Genomic DNA, 20,955 nt, shown 5'->3' on the forward strand with positions numbered 1-20,955 from the left:
CAGATCACCAAGGATTTGGACAAAACTTCCTTTACATTTTCCTAACATACAAAAGTTACTAACTATGCACATACAGGATCCCTTCTTATCAATCAAATTAGGGTCTGCATCTATTTGAGTCACTACTAGAAAGTAATACTGGCATTCTTAACCTAAAGGCTGTTCCTTTAGGAAAGTATAAAACACAAATAACTGACCACAGACATCCACTTGTCCTTATTGGTGGTGGTTTATTTTGCTTTTGTTTTTATTCTTATTTTTATTTTGGGGGGGGGGGTCATTGAAGGGGTGGAAATGAAATGGCTGGAAAGTCATGTGATCGGGGTGCATGATATGAAAGTTCTAGAGAATAAAAAGTGTTATGTTGAAGAATGAATGAATGAATGAATGAATGGGGCTGGAGAGAGAGGTCACCGGCTAGGAGCACTTGCTGTTCTTCCAGGGCACCTGAGTTTGATTCTAGCTTCCAAATAAGGTGGCTTCCCACCACCTGTAACTCCAGATCCAGGGATCTCACACCCTTTTGTGCCCTGTGGACACTCTCACACTCATGGCAAACACATAAACATAAATACAAATTTCAAGAATGGGGAGGAGAAGGAAGTGGGGGAGAAGGAATAGTTTCAAAAGTAAAAGTAATAAAAACAGCAATAAATCACTGAGGCTGGTCTCATAGCTCAGCAGGAAAAGGCATTTGCTACCAAGCCTCCTACCTGAACCCTAGCCTTGGGACCCACGTGGTAGAAGGGAAGAACTGAGGTCAGACTGTCCTCCCACCCCTGTGTGTCCTCCCACCCCTGTGTCCTCCCACCCCTGTGTCCTCCCACCCCTGTGTCCTCCCACCCCCGTGTGTCCTCCCACCCCTGTGTCCTCCCACCCCTGTGTCCTCCCACCCCTGTGTGCTTCAGTGGCATGAACACACCGCACATGCCCACACACGAAATATAAAAAGTCCAAACTCAACACCCACAGAAAAGACTCAACTTTTTGTACCAATTAATATGAATTCCCCAAACCAACTGTGACTGTCAAATGCTACTGACAAATATTTTACTAAGTGAAATGGAAGACTTCGGCAGGACAATAAAAGCATGAGAAACAAAAATCAGAGAACTCAGAATTTCTCACGGGGGTGAGAAACAGATGACATTAAGAACTGGAAAGGAATTCATGCTAAAATTATTTTATAGTAATTTAATTTTTAAATAATCATTGAAACGTAAGTTATGATGGCAGTCTTATTTATAGTAGCATAAGCTTTATCTAATGTAGAACTGAGATCAGTCAGCAGCTACTGCCAAGTTGTACAGCCTATATGATTTATTTAGGATTTCTATGCTGTGAAGAGACACCATGACCACTGCATCTCTTATAAGCACAACATTTAATTGGGGCTGTCTTACAGGTTCAGAGGTTCAGTCTATTAATATTATGGCGGGAAGCACGGCAGTGCAGACAAGGTAAGGTACTGGAGTAGGAGCCGAGAGTTCTACATGTAGAACTGCAGAAGTGAACTGCGATACACAGAGACCTCAAAGCCCATTCCAGTGACATATTTCCTCCAAAGCCACACCCATTCCAGCAAAGCTATACCTCCTAATAATGCCATCCCCTGTTGACCTGAAGAGGGCCACTTTACCCAAGCCACCACACTTATGTTTGCTTATTACCTACCGACAGCAACCATTTCTAAACACTTAAAATGCTATTGCATATAGTTTTTCAGGCTTTGTGTAACATCTTAGCCTTTCAATTGTATCTTCCTGCTATTGTTTTAGAAAGTTTGACCAAATTCTGGACAACCAAGATGCCCTTTCAGGTCGGGGTACGTGTGTTTGTGTGTCTACATTCATGTGCAATGCTAGACAGTCTCTGTGGCAATTTTTTTCCATTTATTCTATTTGTGTCTAGTTCACTATATTACCCTTGCCTCTACCCAGAGATACAATCTTATCATTACTCTAATGGTAAAGGTGCCGAATGATTCTGTCAATTAATGTTATTGTAGGATTATATAACATTTGCTAGAATTTAGTCAGCACTCACAAGGTATCATCAGTCGTCCTTAGTTCCCTCTGGCTGTAACAACAGACCAGAAAACAGGTGCTTCTAAAAGGACTGTATTTTCCTGGTGTCCAGAAGATGCAGTGTTGATGAGGTGTGTGGCACTCAGCAGTGGCTTCTTGTCTTCTCATAGCGGCACTGCTGAATGAATTCTCTGGACCTATAGCACACACTGATTTCATCTGACAACACACGGCCTACCTGCAAGCCTGAAGGTTGGAATTTCAACATGTAAGTTGGGGGTGGAAATAAACACTCAGGCCTCAGTTATGGTCTATCAACGTGCCTCTTTAAAAAAAAATAAATAAATAAGAATTTCAAGTTTGGTATTTGTTTCCAGAAACCAACAACTTGGAACAAGCTAAAGCAAACATACGATGAAAGTTTTGTGAATTTTAAATAGCAAGTATACTTTTAAAATGGCTTTTCAAACATAATGAAGTTGTTTAGAGGTAAAACTGATGGCTCCTTAGTGACGTTTACCCAACAAATCTGTTTCAGAGGTGCATGTAGCTAAGGCTAGCCTTGAATTGCTCTTGCCTTCAAATTAAAGGAAGGTATTTCTACACCTTTTCTTACTAAAATAATTATTTTAAAATAATTATTTAAAATAATAATTGTTTCTTACTAAAATAATTATTGTCCTGATTACAAAAATATTTTTCCTGAGAGAACTGACAAGTTATGGAGAAAATTATCTAAAAGCTTACTCCCTTCATCATCTAATGCCACCTAGGGGGGACTAAAAGAACAGAGACCAGAATAAAATTTGGAGGGTTGTCAATATTTGAAGGTAGAACAGCGGGGGTGGGGGGAGGGTTGTTAAAAGAATTATCAACAACATAGGAGGAAAGCCAGGGATGTGTTCAATCAAGGCAATCTAGGCTTATTTATGAAGTAATCATGAAAGCCAGAAGAAGCGTGTGACATGCTAAATAAAACGCGACACAGAAGCTTATTTCTACCTACGTCGGTAAGCAAGGCCAGAGAAAACCAAGTTAGACTGGACATAAGGTACTACGCCTCCTAAGAATGAACTGCAAAAACTAACCAATTAGTGAATTAGCTTTTTACCCTACTCACAATTTTATAAAATGTCAAGTAAGAAATGTGTGAAGAACTACATAAAGAACTAAGTTTGCTGATATAAAAATGTGGGCTCAGTGATTAAGAACACTGGTTGCTCTTCCAGAACACCTAGTTTGATTCCCAGGACCCAACCTGTAGCTCTAGCAGTAACTCCAGGGTTCTGCTGCCCTCTCCTGGTCTCTACAGGCACTGCACCCACAATGTACATTGACATTCAGGAAAACACCAAAACACACAAAGAAATAAACCGTAAAATATATAAACAAGTGATGTTAGACCTCAAGCTAAAGGAACTAGTAATTAACTCACATCCATCCAACTTATATTAAATGCCTGTATCTGATTCTAGACTCTTCCAGTGGATCAGCAAAGCAGCAGAGCCAGGTCAATAAGGGTGGCCTCACTTTGTCCCCAGCAGCACTTACAAATGCCCCTAAACATTCACTGGGCTGGATTAAAAAGATGCTGCCACTATAGCCTAGTCATATTTTCCATTTTTCATTCCTTTTAAAATAAAGATCAAACATTTTATTTAAAAGCCTTCATGTAGCTTGTGCAAAACAGCCCTGTTTGAAGAATGCTCTAAAACTCTCTTGTTATTAACAATTTAAAAGAACATGAAACTCACATTCAATGTATTTAATTTTATGTGTATGAGTGTTTTGCACACATGTGTCTATGCACCATGTGTGTGCCTGGTGCCTTAGAGGTCAGGCGAGGGCACTGGATCAGGACATAGAGGGTTTTAAGCCACATGTAAGTTAAGGGCTGGGATCAAAACCAGACTCTGTGGAAAAGCAAGAACTTTCTCTTTAGCACCCCACTGTATTGCCTTTTAAATGACACAAAATAGCAAGCTATTAAAGATAGCCCAATACTGTTATTAGCGATACACAAATGTAGTTTTTTTTCTTTTTAAACATATATTTAGAGAGACAGACACATATGGGGTGGGGGTGGGGAAGCAAATGTGTGGAGGTCACCATCTTTACATCTAAAACTAAATCTTTCAGTCAAGAAATTGACCAGAATGCAAGGTTTAATGACAGGTCAACATAAGAAATCTGGTTTTTCAAAAACCAATGTGTTTAATAGCAGACAGTTACACAATCTTTAAATGATTTTATTGTTCCTCTGGTGAAACTTAAATCTCGTCAAGGTCCCAGATCAAGTTCCTTCTCCTGGCTTGCCAACAGCTGTGCTCCGTCTTCTCTTGGTTTATTTAGCAGAAAGTGAACTATCTGCAGGAGAGTACCATCATCAAAGCCTTTCACATCATTATCCTCCACGGTCTCATAAAGAGGCTGACTCTGTGACCCCCAACATAGATTTTTACGGGGGTTATTTTGATCAGCTTGGACAGTCAGTGCCAAAGTATTTAACTGGTAGCAGAAAAAAGAAAAGTATTTTCCGTCTGTGATCACAGCCTGGGAGACAAAAGGTCGAGTAACATCTGCTTCGCTCCAGAACCCTGTGGAAGAAAACAGCGTTGGCCTGTGTACACACTGATAAATGTGATCCAAACAGAATACTCGGGAGGGTAGGAAGACCGCTGGACACGCTGACCCACCAAATCCCTGACTCCCAATTTCCCTGCTTTTTTTCGTGAACTCTATATTCTATTCCGGTATCACTGTTTCCTAGCTTCTAGCGTCCCGAGACTTATGATCCATCCTTTTCTACAAACTGATTCTTCAGTAGCTTCTAGCATCTACTTAGTTATGAGAAGCTTTGCCTACAGGAAGCATTCTGCTACTGGTATTAACTTAATGACTTAGAGTATGCTCAAAAAATGTCCACACTAGCACCACATAAAACCTAATATTCAGTATGACCATTTATTTCACTAAATACAGATACATACACAAGCTCTCAAAATCATAAGGAAAAGTCTAGCTTTCTATCGTTTTAACAGCACGCCTTTGGATAATCCAGAGTCATTTGAAGGTGTTAAGAGGTTTTAAGAAGCCAGGTGTGGTGGCACACGCCTTTAATCCCAGCACTCGGGAGGCAGAGGCAGGTGGATTTCTGAGTTCGAGGCCAGCCTGGTCTACAAAGTGAGTTCCAGGACAGCCAGGGCTACACAGAGAAACCCTGTCTCGAAACCCCCACCCCCCAAAAAAAGGTTTAAAGAATTGCCGTCATTGCCTCAGGTGTCTCATCTCAGGTCATAAGGTCACAGGATACCTTAATACCTTATCTACTGCAGTTCTTTGGCTGACTTTTGTTCTAGTCTCGCTGGTTAAATACTCTTAAATACCACCAAGGCGGGGATCCACTTAACTTCTCCACACGTATATTTATTATACTAAATCCTCAGTGGAGAGATCTAACATGTTACTTCTCAAAGGCACTAGGTCCAGTTTGTCATTCATGAGCACACACACAGTGCCACTGGAAGTGCCATGTACCCTTCCTCACCCTACCTATTGCCACCTTCCACTCCTATTAAAGAAATGTAAGCCAGCAAGAAAAACATAAAGTTGAAATGCATATCTGCCAATGAAAAGGACTCCACTATGAACAATCTATATCAAAATTCCTTCCGGGTTATTACACGATTAGTCTAGTTCATATTTTGCAATTTTAGGCTCTGAAAGAATAGGAAGATGAAGATTATAGCCCTCTGACAGAGGATTGGCTTGGTAGGTACCAGTCCTTGGTCAGAACTCCAGCCTAGGAAAATAAAGACCTACATGCTACAGCTTCTACCTTCTGCTACATCATTTCATAGCATCCTCCCTTCCTTTACTAGTCACCTGCATGTATGTTGTTCCATACATACTTCAAAAGTCTGTTCTCATTACAGCGACTTATTTGGACTACTCCTCAAATAGGCACTAGGCTATTATCTCAATGCATCTTCTCCTAGACTCTGCTTGAATAGCTCACCACCATTCAGGATTCTGAAACACTCACTTCCAGACATCTTTCTAAAATCACTCTATTCAAATAGGTTTTGCCTTAATGCTGGTATACTTTCCCATAACATCACCAGTTTGTAAATAGTACATAATATTATATATGTAAATAGTACTATATTATATATATAATATAGTACACAATTATCTTTTGATTTCCACTGTAATCAAAGCTCTAGGGGAGACAGGCGTGTGTTATTCAACACTGTCTCCAACAGTAACAACTCTACCATAAAATGCATTCAAGGGCTGGTGAGATGACTCAGTGGGCAGCATTCTGGAGACCCAAGTACAACTCCTGGGCCCACAAAGAGGTGACGCCCTGTGACCCCCACATGCACGCCATGGCCCACACGTCCCTCGGCTGGATGAACTTGATCTACTGAATAGAGAGGTTCCCAATCAGTCTTCACTTCGGTGTCGTTTTCTCTCCTAACTCCAGAACTTTCAAAAGGGCGGAAGCCTACAAAGAGTCTACTTAATCACTAGTAGTCGTTTTTAAATGTTTGTAAAGAACACTAGAGATTAATATGTTCACGCGGGAAGTCATCACAGTAAGAGATCAAGAAGATTACTCATGTGTACTGGCAAATTTCAAATGTACGTTACTTCATTACAGATTTCTAAATAACAGCATTATATATTAAAATGTTCAGATCCAAGATCTGTTTTTAACCTAAAGAAAAAAATCTTAATAATTCCAATCTCAACATGTTATACTTTCAAGAGTGAAAACGGCCACCACATTGGGCTTACCTTGGTACATAGCTTGTGCTCCAGTCCAAGCAAAAAGACTTGCAATGGCATTAGCTCTGAAGACAGCTTCTACCTGCTCAGCTTGGTTCTGTCTTATCAGTCTCTCTCTCTTCAGTCTGTCAGGTATCAGATGGAACTGGGTGTGGCCATAACAGCATGGATCTGCTGTTTTTGAGCCTAATGGGAAGAATAAAAACATGTCAGATGAAATAAGAGTATGCGGAAGTCTACCGGCACATGCTTTAGCATTTGTTTCAAGCGTATCTTTCTTCTTGGAACATATGTTTCATACTCGGAAGACATAAATAGACTGAATCGCCTTACATATTTTTTGTTGACTAAAGTAGTTACTTAAAAACAATTTCCCAACCTGCTCATGATAACAAAGCTCACCAGGGCACAAAATAAGCCAGGAAGATACATATAAAAGGCATTTATAAACTTCCATGACTTAACTCCACAATCCCTCTCAGTCATTATGAAGAGCTACAACTGCAGTATCCCTCAGAGGTGCACTTTAGGAAGGCTCAGGAGGCAAAAGTGCTGGCTGAGCAACCCTAATGACTTGCGGTGAGTTTCTGAAACCCACACTGCAGAAAGAAGAATGGGTTGCACAAAGGCGCTCTCTGACCACAAGTGTTCTGCAGCACTTGCACACCCACACACATATTATGCACACACATTCACAAAAACACGTAAAACAACAATTAATGTAACAAGTAAAATTACAATGAGTGTAAGAATAGTATTCTTGTTCATTTTTTTAAAAAAAGAACGTTTTTATATTTCTAAGTAAAGAAAGTCAGTCAGTATCTTAGTGGGTAGCGTTTGCCTAGAACACAGGAAGCTCTGATTTGAGTCTGAACAGAGATGATGTCAGCACAGGGGTGCACGCCCTGCCCCTAACCTCAGCAACGGGGACCTGGGGGAAGGAGGATCTGCAGTTTCAAGGCCATCCACTACTCCACAAGGAGTGTTAAGCCAGCCAGGGGCAAAGACAGGAAAGAGTAAGAACAAGCAAAGGCAGAAAGAGAAACAAACAAGACCAGTGGGTAAAAATGTCGGACAGAAAGGGAAGTGCAAGGCAAAGGCGGAAAGGATTGGCAGTCCAGCTTCCATGAAATGCAGACACACTCCACTTCATTGCTAGAGCAGTTTTAAAACAATTCCCAGTCACTAAGACTAAGTGACTGAGAAAGCACTAATACAATGGCCTGGAGGACTATGACAATGCTTCTGAAGGCCTTTGTTGAGAACATCAAGGTGTGTGAGGGCCTACAAGTGCTTGACCTCCTGATGTTCCTACGAGGTGTAGAATGAGCAGGATGCGTCAATGGAAGGCCACTCATGACCCCACGTCATGCAGCAAACACAAAACTTTCAAATTAAGAGCTAAATTTCTCTCCAATTTTCATTTATGTTATAATACCTTCAGATTATGAACAGTATTGCTCATAGCCAATTAACCTTCTGAGTCTTTAAGAATTGAAACTGAGCTAGGTGTGGCAATATACCATCCTACGGTAGGAAGGGAAGAGGCAAGGGGGCTCCTGCCCCAACTTCAGGGCCAAGCAGGGCTACTAAGACACAGAAACCCTATCTCCACCAGAAAAAATAAAATAAAATATAATAATTCAAAATTAAACTTCCCCATATATCTTCTATGGGTCAAAATGTAAAGAGAAACTTACCAGTAAATATACTGTTTTCATACTGCCGTCTGAACAATGGAAGCTTGTCTGGTTTACATTTCATCACAGGGATTTCTGTAGGGATGGAGTAATCCAATGGCACAAACTTGAAGAATAAAAAAACAGACAGGGAAGTCAGAAACACTGTATCCACCTCATTTACACTAGCTTACCTTTAAACTTTTTCAATGAGTTATTCTTTACAAAATAATCTTATTATACAAATTGAGTATCTCTGAATCAAAAGTCTGAAGTGTTTCAAACTTCATGTTTCCAAAGTTGGGAACATTCAGAGCCTGCGAGACGGACGTTCCTAAATCAAATGCTAAGTCTGAGATGCTCTGACTTCTGCAGTGTTTCAATCAGCACTGTCAAAACAGAAGAGCTCACCGGCACTAACATCTGCTGATGGGACTAAAGCGGTCATATGGAGAAAGTTTTTAAAAATCCTGCTATAATAAACTATCATAAATTGATTTACCTACTTGATCTTGGTAGAACATAACACTCCAAACTAGAGAGTTGAAAAAGACTTCCAGAAAAGTTGCCATCATGAACAAACATGGAAGGCAAGAAATCTACCAACATACCTCACCACAGTCAACCAGTTACCTGATTGCCTTTTGGCAATGCTCACACCGGATGCCAACAGATACAAAACTCTTACCTCTGGGAGTTGCTTAGATATTCGAATCTGGTTGTGTGGTTTGTCATTTATTTGGTATCGTAAAGCATCAATATGGCCTTTTCGATGACCAGCAGGAATGCGTTCTTCACCACGCAACCAGTAAAAGTCAACAGAGCGTTTACAATCTATCAAGAGATGCAAAATTTTCTTTATTATTTAGAGAAAATTGGTTATTAGTTACGTAGTCATAAACATGTGATGAGCAGCATGTCTAAGATATATACATATTAAAACTGAGAATCTAAGAATCTGAGTTTCATGCTTTATCCATTATGTCTCAAATACAGTACACGAAAACTTCATTTTGCTCCCCACTGTAATTGACACGATTATTTAGTTAAAACTAAAGATGCTAAAATGAACAGCAACCACTCACCGGAATAAGATGAGAACTGATCAGTATTCCGTTTACTACCAGTCTAAAAGGTACATACAATTCTCATCACTGCCATTTTGTACAAGATGAACTTAATTTCATCTGAACAAGGTTAAGTTTTCTAAGCCACCAATGGAAAGTAGTCAAAAGTTCCTCTACCTTCCTAACACACTACTTTTCTTGTACACACAAGGAAGGGAAGTAATACAGACACTATAAGATTCAGTTTAGAACACATCTACAGCCATGATAGAATTAATTCAATAATTACTAAGACACCTTCTGGGTTATAGACATAAACGGATTACAAACACATTATCAGCTGGGGTGTAACTCAAAGACAGAGAGTATTCTAGTCCCTGAGTTCAACCTTCTGTACTACCACCCCATCAAAACCAAACAAAAACATACATTCTTTTTCACGTCCACACTGAACGAAAATTTCTGTTTACTGGGACCAAATCTTGACCCCTCAACCTACCAGATGTTGGGCCTGAAGGCAGCAACACTTACCGTGTGTCTTTTTCACTCTTCATTTATAAAATGAATCCATGATATGTACTCTGTTATTATGAGGATTAAGTAGGTGGCATTTAGAACATTTGGGAAAGGGATCGACACACAGTAGTAAATGCTAAGAAAATGTTAGTAACGCTGATAATATCTTATTTACCTTTCGACATTCTAGGGCCAAACAGTATTACAGTAATTCTCATCTTGATATTAAGGCAAAGTAAGAGAGGTTGATGTTTTACCCATGGTCACCCAGCTTTCGTGTGAAGCAGTCAAAAGACAACCGTCTCTTAGAAACTTTTGGCTGCTCAGACACAAAACCTGATCAAAGCATGGAAACGTGATGAGCTTCGGGTGAGACTAAACTTTAACAAGTAGTCCTTAGGAGGGCAGGCCGCCTGAAACTTGGTCCGTAAGTCCTAACTCAGTGAGTGCTACTGAACCTGCAGGAAAGCTTGGCCGACGGCGTCCCCACTTCCCCCGTTCAGGGTGGGAGTTCCAAGCTCACCGAGAGCGGCAGTGCTCAGGACAGGGTTGAGTGGAGCGAGCAGGTTCACGAGCGTCCTCACTACCTGGTCCAGGATGGAGGAGGCGAGGGCCTGGCGACGATCGAAGAGGGAGCGGGGCCGGCGGCGCCGCACGTAGACCTGCTCCTGCAAGATGCAGTCGCACACGGCGGCGCGCAGGGCGGCGAGGTCGAGCGAGGGCGGCGGCGGCGACAGCGCCGGGGCGGGCGGCAGGCCCGAGACAAACACGGTCTTGGTGAAGCTCTGGTACCAGCGGTCGGCGTTCAAGGCGGAGATCTGCGGATGCACCACGTACTTCTTGAACTGCATCTTGGTGAGAATCCGTATCTTCTCGTCCACCGAGGGGGCCGCGTGCACCGTCGCCTGCCAGCGCTGCACCCGCCGCTGCCGCGCCGCTTTGCTGTCGGCGGTCATGGAAGCCACGATCGGCGGGTACCGCGCGACGGGCGTCGCCACGACCTCCAGGTCTCTCACCTCCGGGGCCGTAGCGGACGCCTTAGCAGCGGCATTCTGGGACAATCCCCGGCCGCGGGGCACCAGCTTCCAATACCTGGCCGCCGCCATTTTCGCCCGCCGCGACCCGGAACTTGAGGTCAACTGGCAGGAATTGTTCCTCTTCGCTTGCCGTAGGGACCAATCGCTTCTTGGAGGCGGGTGCTCTGAGTGTCTGTGGTGCGTTGTGTCATCCAGTTTGCAACCAATCAGTATGCTCCTTGAAGTTTGTTGTATTCTTTTTGAGTATTTGTCTGCGATAAAAATTCGCTTACCCCAGATATTTTCCCACCGGTTATGCTCTGAAGAATGAAACAATTAAAGTCCTTGCTCGTAGGATGTTTTAGGAACTCGCACTTTTTTTCACACGCAAACATTCAGAAATATCCTCCAGCCGGGCGGTGGTGGCGCACGCCTTTAATCCCAGCATTTGGGAGGCAGAGGCAGGTGTATTTCTGAGTTCGAGACCAGGCTGGTCTACAGAGTGAGTTCCAGGACAGCCAGGGCTATACAGAGAAACCCTGTCTCCAAAACAAAACAAAACAAACAAACAAACAAAGAAATATCTTCCAAAGAGAAACTTAAAATCCATACAGTTCTGACGTCATTTGTGTACCTCATATAGTCTGTTACCCTCCATCACCTTTAGAACTAGAATTTTATGAAATACAACATGTCTTTACTTATTCTTGCTAATTATAAAAATTATATCAGCATCACTTACCTGTGAACGCGACTAAACTTTAGGAAAACTATTTCATACATTCTTCAGTGCTAATGAGGTAATATAATTTATTTTGAAACGGGGAAATGTGTTTTTAGTTGAATATACAAGACGTCGGGGAATACATGAAATAAATCATACTAAGCAATTTGTTTGAATTTTGCTGTGTATTAAACTCTTTACTAGTTTGAAATGAACTGATTCTTTACAATAAACTTAATAAAGAAGCTATTACTTTATTTTTCAGCCTAATATGATTCAAATCTTTTCAGTTGCATGCAAGGAAGCAGACATAAAGCCAAAAGCTACCCACTGTCTTAGGGGCAGAGGTGGTACTAGGTCCCAGGTTGTCTGCTACTCAAGCTGTTTCATTTAATGGATATTTATGAGTGCGCCCTATGTGTTACGGTGCTAAATGTCTTCTTACTTAGTGAGCCAAAGAGACCTTGCATTCTTTTTGTTTTGTTTTGTTTTGTTTGTTTTTCGAGACAGGGTTTCTCTGTATAGCCCTGGCTATCCTGGAATTCACTCTGTAGACCAGGCTGGCCTCGAACTCAGAAATACACCTGCCTCTGCCTCCCAAGGGCTGGGATTAAAGGCGTGCACCACCACGCCCGGCTGAGACCTTGCATTCTTAACAGGAAGGAAAATCGTAATCATAATACATAACTTTATGATTTATTATAAACTCATAGGTGCCATGGAAAAAATAAAGTGGGTAAAGAAAAATATCAGTGTGCTCTAGTGTGTGGGTAGATGTTTGCCATGTAAAAAGCCTGACCAGAGGACTATTTTTTTGTAAAGATATCATTTGAGAAATGAGTCATGAAAATACTGGAGAGGGAGGTTCCAGAAGGAGAAACACATGCAGAGATTCTGAAATGGGAGCATAACCTGAAGATACAAGTGGAATGGCCACGTGAATGAAAAAAAAATATAGATAATGGGTATAACAGAAACCCAAAACCTTAGTAGGCACCCAGACATTAGCAGAACTGATTTCATAATAGAAGGTGAATTCAGGCCCTAAAACTCAACACATAGACAAGAGCACTCGCCAAAATGGAAACAAAGATCTAATCCATTCAAATCCATAGTTCTGGGGAAAGTCTCTAAATTTATTAACCTTGCTTTTTTGGCTTCAGTTCCATTTCTGACTGTTTTTGTTAACTGATATATGTCAACTCAGGACACGTTTTTTTTGTTTTTTGTTTGTTTTTAATTTTATTATTATTATTTTTTTGTAGTTAAAAGCTCACCCTGGGATCCCTTGGTGTAGTTGTTGATCAGCTAATAATAAAGACTTTCTATTGGCTTAAATCTATGTGTGAGAAGCCTTCTCCAGTGACTATCACACAACAATGAGGAAGTAGTAGGAATTTATAAGAGAAAGGAGACAAGTCAAACTTAGAGGTGTCCAGGCATAATTGCTGGTATTGTCGTGATTCTGGCTACAACTCAGAGTGGCTAGAAAGCTGTTGAACTTAGATACCATAACTTAATTTAGATTTAATATTTTCTGTGTATTAATGAGCTTAGACTGTTTGATGAGATTCTTCTGGAGAATGGAAGTCCAAAATGAGAGTTTCATTATGGTCAGAATCTTGTGAGGGCTTCTTGACTTATAAACAGCTTCATATAGTGTTAAAAAAAAATTGGCTCTCTGTATTTTCTTGTATAAACACTAATCCTTTTATTACAGGTCTCTATTCTTTTCCTTTTAACTACATTTTACTTCTACAAGTTCAGTCACATGGAAACTTGGGCTTTGACATGGGGCTTTATGGGGAAGATGTAATTTCATCACTCACAACCATCACACACACACACACACACACATATTATGGAAGGTCAAATAAACTATTAAGTTGTTCAGTGATCTATAAACTTCAAACACTTTCAGAAGGACAAGGAATGGATTATTGATATGTGTACTAATCTAAATGTTTCACCTAGAACTAGACGGAGTTTTTAACAATACCAAAAGGTTACATGTTTGTTTCATTGTTAGAGAATTCTTAATATGACAAATTACAAAACTGGTAAGCTAATTGAGGAGTGGCAGAGTTTGACGAGTCAATGTGAGGAGAGGAAAGTGGTAAAAGTTGTCAAAGACGATGTAGCAATCGTGACAGCTACATTCTGCTTAGATTGTTTCAGTCTCACAGTGCTGTTATTGTACTGTAGCTCAGAAAGCTGTTAGCATTACAGGAAACTAGGTAGAGGTGTATGAGATTGTAGTATAGTATTTCTATATTCTGTACTTAAAGTTTTAATTAGGATGTTAGAAGAAGCTATTGGACCCGGAGGACTGATGGTGTAACCCATGATAAAAGCATGCATGAGAGCAGAGGTTCAATATCCAGTGCCACGAAAATATAAACTTAGAGGTTAAGAAAATGAGGGCAGATGCCCAGACTGACTACCATAAGGAGAGAACCAATTCCTACAAGTTGTCCTCTGGCATCCAGTTATAGCACACACACACACACACACACACACACACACACACACACGACATACACACATAGCGAAATATAATGTAGTTCTTAAAAGATTAAAAAGTAATAATGAACTTAGGGGGAAACTGTTGCTTTTCATTAAAAAAGGCTTCAGTATTTCTGTACTCACAGCAGACACAGCTTCAATGATTGCTACATAAAGGAGCATATTTTATGGTTTCTGGGCCAGTTGTTCCAGAACATTTTATATTGAAATTACATAGATTTTATTGAATTCCTATCCTTTAGTTACTTCTTTGTTTTCCAGTGCTGTGATATGTAGAAATGTATCCTTTTGATTTCATGAGTGTAGACAGGTTGTCTGTAAATTTTGAATCACTTTTGTTAATTTATAGGTATGTACATTGGTCACTCACTGTCATGTGTCTTGAGTTTATGATATCACCTGGATTGTAAATGTGCCCCAAATTGCCCTTGAGGGTTATATGAAAGCCTCTTGCTCTTTGGGAAGGTGGTGGAGCCACTAGGAGGTGAGGCTTAATAGGAAATAGTTAATGTCACTGAGTACGTGCTAATAAAAGGGTTAGTGGGATTCTGATCTCATCAAAAGAGAGTTTTTAATCTATCTGATGCTTCCGTCATGATGTAGTGCCTCATCTCAGGTCCAAAGTAAATGCTCTGCACTGTCATGAACCAGATATTCTGAAACTATGACCCAAAGACATGTTTTTTTTTTTCCTTTAAAGTGACTATTTCAGGTATTCAAGTTAGAGAAGTAGGACTCTATCTAATGATTTTTGAGAGTAAAAAAAAATCACCATTTCATTTTGTCTTTTTCCTTTCCTTTTCTTTTTTTATTTTAAATTCCTCCCTCTAAGGTGTTCCTAGAAGGGGCAATATGTCTTGATTTAAAAAAAAACAACCATCACAAGAAGCTCTTTGACCAACGCCCTCTGTTCCTGTTTTCTATAGCACATGTAGGAGATGCCAGAAGTCTCCAGGAGAAAAGACTTGTTCAGTTAGAGTCATAAGGTGGAATTACAGATGATTATGACTGTGATACTTTGTTTAAAAAATGTGCTAGCCTAGATATATGTCTCTGTTCATACCCAGGAAATATCCACCATAATGAGACTCACTGCCATGGTTTTCCATATCTGCCCTATTTCTCCTAGTCTTGGCTTCAGAGTAGCAGACCTGGCCATTGCTTTACATAAAACTGTAGCTATTATATGTATTATCTGTATTTATATAGTAAGACTACTTTTTATACAGAAAATCAAACACCTTTTTTTTTCCATTTTGGAGAGTATTTCTTTAAATAAAATCAGAATCAAGCATGCCACAAATAGCCTTGTCATCTGTTGAAAACATATAATTCACTTCTTTTGAATTTTGCATAGTATTTCATACTATGTATTTTCCATCTTGTATTCTATTTCATATTTTTAATTCTTAAATATCATACACAATATTAAAAATATTCCAGAGTCCTGGGATCTTCATAATTGTGGACCAGTCTCTCAGGTGAGTTTCATGTTATAATGTGTGCCCTTTTTCATTTGCAGCACACTGGCAACAATTTGTCTTTAACAGTGCATGAATTGCATGTTTGCACTTTCTCAGCAACAATGTTAGCAGTTTTGAAAAGTATCAGATATTAGTGTTGCTGTAGTTTTTTTAATCCAGCTAATCTCCCCAGCAGCAGTGGGAGTGAAAATCTACCACTGTTGTGGGTTCTAGAATGAAACACACACACACATACACACACACACACACCCTTGCATTTAATATGCCTTAGTCAGCTCAATGGCTGGCCCATTCCCAAACTTCCACTTTGTTAATGCCTCTCCTCCGATACTCCTGCGTTATTACTTACTAAAATCTATATTCCATCTTTGCTACCCTACACCCAATGGGGTTGGGGTTGGGGGCCGGGGCTCTTCCCCAGCTCTTACATGATTAGTACGCTTTCTCTTCTACCTCTTTCAAGCCTGGCTCTTATCCCTTTCTTGGCATGGTGCTATTGGCCGCTGGCAACTTTATTTACCAATCAAAGCTAACTGAGGGCAAGGACCCTCAGTGTCTTTCATGCAGACATGTGAATTTCCATGTAATTTTGGGAACCCCATTAACATAATACAAGCAATAAACCAAATCCAAAAAAAAATTAGGGCTAAAGGTGTAACTCAGTGTCAGAGCACTGACCTTGTATTCAAAAATCTCAAAGTCTAGTTCACCAAGTATATGCTATACATAATTGTGGCAAATCTATACGTAATTGTAATAAATCAGAACAGGTTACATGATTCTTTTGTCTTTTATTTATCAGATTATAACCAATATTGAATAATAATATTGTCATATATTTGTTGGCAATTTAGAATTTTTACTTCTATGAATAAACTTTACCTTTTATTTGGGTATTTCCTATTGAAATTCTTTGCTCATTAGTAATAGAAAATTTATTATGCTTGGAGAAGCACAAGGATTAAGCACAAGATATTTCTGTGATATGTAGTTCATCATTTGACTTATTTGTTGAGACATTTGCTATACCAGAATTTTAAGCATTCAAAATAGATGCTTTTTGGGAACTCTAGCTGCCCATGTTGCAAAAGAAGCCCACATATTTTAAAAATTTATATAGTAATTCTACCAATATGAATCTGCCCAAATATTAAGAGCTCACCAAGTGGTTTTCAAATATCAAATGGTCAGCACTGAAAACTTACATATACAATTAGCATTTCATGGACTGTGTAGGTTGTATTCATGCATTTAGAAATGTGTGTGTATGTGTCTCTCTCTCTCTGTCTGTATATGTATAAGATGTATATATACACATACCAACAATTAAAGGAAAAAGGTAATGAACTTGAAAGAGAACACAATGAAGTACGTGTGAGGATTTGGGAGGAAGAAAGGGAAGGTCAAACTATGTAATTTCAATCTCAGGAAAATATTGCAAAATAGACACTGCAAGTTATGCAGAGTTAATAAAGAAATGTCAGTTCCTGCAGATTTATGATAAAATTCAGTAGAAGTATGTTGATCATTGTACATCTGGAAGGATGTACTAGATACACATCCCAAAATGATTTAGATTTGACTTTGGATTGACAGAGGATCCTTTGTAGATGAATATGGGTGCAATAAATGGCTTAGGATTTAAGACTCTGAAATAAAAACAGAAGTACAGAATGGTTAAAGAATGAACACACATCATGTTCCTGAATTGTATATAATTCAACATCAATTATGTCCAACTATTCAGTAAATTTAGGTCTCTGCTTTGCTTTGCTATATATTTTGTAATATTTGCTATATATTTTGTAATTTTTATAAATTTTATAAATTTTTTTTTGTAATTTTAATAAAATGACCCTTCCAGCTGTCTGTAATGAGCACACCAACTCTGATCAGCAGCATATGCTACTAGAACTGGTGTTGGGAGCGTAATATCCATTTCCTGACTCTATTTTGTTTTTTTATACATTTTATACTGCTTACCTACACACACAGGCACACACATGCACACACACATGCACACACATATACACATGTGAGCACACATACACAACTGAAGTTCATTAATGAGAAGAGAGTTTTATCTCTGATACATTCTCTTTAAATACACATATACCCTAGGAACAATAATGTAATTATCCTTCTTCATTCCTGTGTACTACTATCATCCTGTTCACAATTGTCTATTATCCTGTCCACAATTAAAGAGACAAACACTTATGAATAGTGCTGTTTAAGACCTCTCCTTTTATCTTGGTAGTAAGATAGAAGAAAGACATTGACAGCTTGAAAAAAGAGCCAACGAAGAAAATATCTGGTTGGTGAATATAGTAGGGATTTCTGACATTTTTAAGTGCCATACACATATGCAAATTTCAGAGGAGAGAAGGAAAGGGAAGCCGTAAACTATGAATTCACACAAAGCCAGGAGAAAAGTAACTATCTCATCTGGCTCTAAAACATAAGGGGGTTTAGTCCCAGCCTTACAGTCATTTAATGAAATATTTATAAATCAAAATTAAAACCAAGGGCTGGAGAGATGGCTGAGCAATTGAGAGCACTGGGACCCACAAATACAGAGACCCACAACCAGAGAGGCTTTGGAACACTCAGACCAAGAAGAGATGTCTTCATCAGATCCCTCCCCTCGAGGTCTTGGGAGCTCCATGGAAGGGGAAGTAGATAGAGTGAGTAGGAAGAGCCAGAGGTGATGCAGAACACACACACACACACACACACACACACACACACACACACACACACACACACACAATCAAGGCCTTCTAGACACAACTGGGATGGCATATTATAAGCTCGCAGAAACTGTGGCAGCATACACAGAGCCTGCAGGAGCCTCCACTAGCCAGAGTCCTAGAGCTAAGAGGAAAAGTAGACACATGCCCCCATCCCCAACTCAGAAGCTAGCCTCTACTGATAACCACTTGCTAATGAATTAGACTTCCCCAAGGGATTCTTACTGGGGCTCTCTTAAGAGCAGGCCCCACCCACAGCAGTAGATGGCCAAGCAACATCTTTGGAGACTCTTTATCTGATAACTTTGCCAGAGAATTTTTTTTTCCTGCACAGGTCCTTTGTGTAGATACTATGGGTACCAGTGCAGGATTTTATGTGATTTCTGTGTGTACAAACATGAATGTCTCTGTTTATGTGAATTTCTTGTGGGTATTCTTTGGCTCTTTTGGTTGTTTTGTAACATTATAATTTGTTTGATTTTGATTTATATTGTTTTATTTTGTTTCACAATTACTTCTTAGATGCGTGTTAGTTTTCTGAAAAGAGATAGAGAGGGAGTGGATCCACATGGAAGGGGAAGTAGAGAGGAAATGGGAGGAGTGGTGGGAGGACCATAATCAGAATATATTGTATGAAAAAATCGATTTTCAGTTAATGAAAAGAAAATTAAAAACAACAACAAAAAAAAAGAAGATGACTGCTGGTTGTTCTTTAAGAAGCCCTGCAATCTTGATCCCTTGCACCTACATGGTGGCTTACAATTATCTACAACTCCAGGCCCAGGTATCCAACAGTGTCCTCATCTCATCTCTATGGATACCAGGTATACATGTGATGCACAAGCATACATGCAATCAAAACGTCTACATAAAATAAAAATAAACAAATCTCTTTGAATATCAAACTTTAAAATAAAACCAATGTTAAGTCATTTTAAAGCACAATTGGCTCAGTCTACTCGTAGTGTAGTAATAGGCTCCAGGAATCCAGATATAGGAGACTTCATTAAATGTTAGCAAGGGAGTTTCCCTGAACTCACGTGCTTTATGAATAATTTCTATGCCTCCTCCCTTGTAAAGACATTTTAGGGGGGGGAACCCAATGAATTTAATATACTCTTTTGGATAAAGGACCAGATCTCAAATGGTTTAAATGTTCCACCAAAGTTATTACTCTTAAAGCATCAAGTTATATATTTTTCTATTGCTGTCATTGAAATATTTGGGGTCTGAAATATGACTTACTTAAAATTCAGACATATATTTCCAGTGTTCCTTCAACTTACACAACATAGTGTTCCTTAACTCATGCACATGGCAGTAATCTGTTATATTTAGAACATATGGCTGCATTTGATATATCAAATGTCTTTGGCAAATGAAGTCATCCCAGTTTTATGGAAACTTGTCTGCAGTATGACATAGGGGAAAAACAATGATTTTCCTCTCATTATTCATTATATTTCCTTCAAGTTCGCATCAACATAACTTGGCCTAAGACACGATTTTCCTAAAATAACGCAAGAAGTTAAAATAGACTCAATAAATGGGCATCAAAGTGTGATATTAACAATGGGAAAATAAATTGTTACCACCTTTTTGGCGAGTATGTTGGTGATATATTTCTGCCTTTAAAAATGTCCATTACTTCTGACCCTTAGGAAATAATTCAGAATACAAAAGAGTGACTCAATATAATTTTTTAAAATTAAAAATGTATATAGACATGCACTCGAGTTTTATTGGTGGCACTGGGTCAACAGCTGCACCCACTAGCACCAAAAATAAAATATAATATAATATAATATAAATTTAGCTTTATTCAGGTTAAGGGAATGAGTAATAACAGTAATAACTATCACCTTCCAGCAGATACAAATCCCTACTCTGTAGCTGGGAGATTAGAGTGAGCAGAACAGTTAAATTACAGGTGGAGGTGGCATCTCTCTAGGACTGCTTAGTCCAGGACTTCTTTCTATCCAGCTTTTTGTTTATCCACCGAGAAAAGTAATTTTTTCTTCTCCCTCCAAATAGAGGAATGCCCCTCTATAGACTGTATTCTTCCTTCACTTCATTTGCATGTGAGTTACATTCTAACTCGTTTTTCCCCGTTCTTGTATGTCATTTTATACAACAAATGAGGTGGAGAAAAGAAATATATCTTTTTGGACCAGGGTTCTTAGTATCAAAATGCTAATGTAGTCTGAAGTAATAGCAGAGGGAATTGGGGGAAATCCATAACTCCTGTGATACTTGGCAATATTTTCCTGTCCCATTCATAACAGTACATATAGTCCTATGATATATATGCTCTGTGGGTTTTACATATGTTGGCTTTATATAAAACTATATCTACATGCTTAGCCTAA

The 20,955-nt window shown here is 39.4% G+C and overlaps 1 protein-coding gene across 1 annotated transcript; it reads right to left on the minus strand.

The window, feature by feature from the left end:
* Nucleotides 1–4,064: 4,064 nt before the first annotated feature.
* Nucleotides 4,065–11,207, minus strand: Mrps30 (mitochondrial ribosomal protein S30). The gene is made up of 5 exons (NM_021556.3): nt 10,607–11,207; nt 9,189–9,334; nt 8,522–8,627; nt 6,831–7,007; nt 4,065–4,624 (listed from the first exon to the last, which is right to left on the minus strand). Exons 1-5 carry the CDS (start codon nt 11,187–11,189, stop codon nt 4,308–4,310), a joined length of 1,329 nt encoding a protein of 442 aa, NP_067531.1. The 5' UTR covers nt 11,190–11,207; the 3' UTR covers nt 4,065–4,307.
* Between the last annotated feature and the right edge of the window lie 9,748 nt (nt 11,208–20,955).

The sequence above is a fragment of the Mus musculus genome, chromosome 13 (assembly GCF_000001635.26).
Source record: "Mus musculus strain C57BL/6J chromosome 13, GRCm38.p6 C57BL/6J".
NCBI classification, from domain to species: Eukaryota; Metazoa; Chordata; class Mammalia; order Rodentia; family Muridae; genus Mus; species Mus musculus.

Coding starts and splice junctions, on each gene's coding strand:
- Mrps30 (NM_021556.3), bottom strand. CDS start 11,189: ATGGCGGCGGCCAGGTATTGGAAGCTGGTGCCCCGCGGCCGGGGATTG. Junction 9,335..10,606: donor CCTGAGCACTGCCGCTCTCG/GTGAGCTTGGAA, acceptor ATCTCTTGATAG/ATTGTAAACGCTCTGTTGAC. Junction 7,008..8,521: donor TGAAAACAGTATATTTACTG/GTAAGTTTCTCT, acceptor TCTTCCCATTAG/GCTCAAAAACAGCAGATCCA.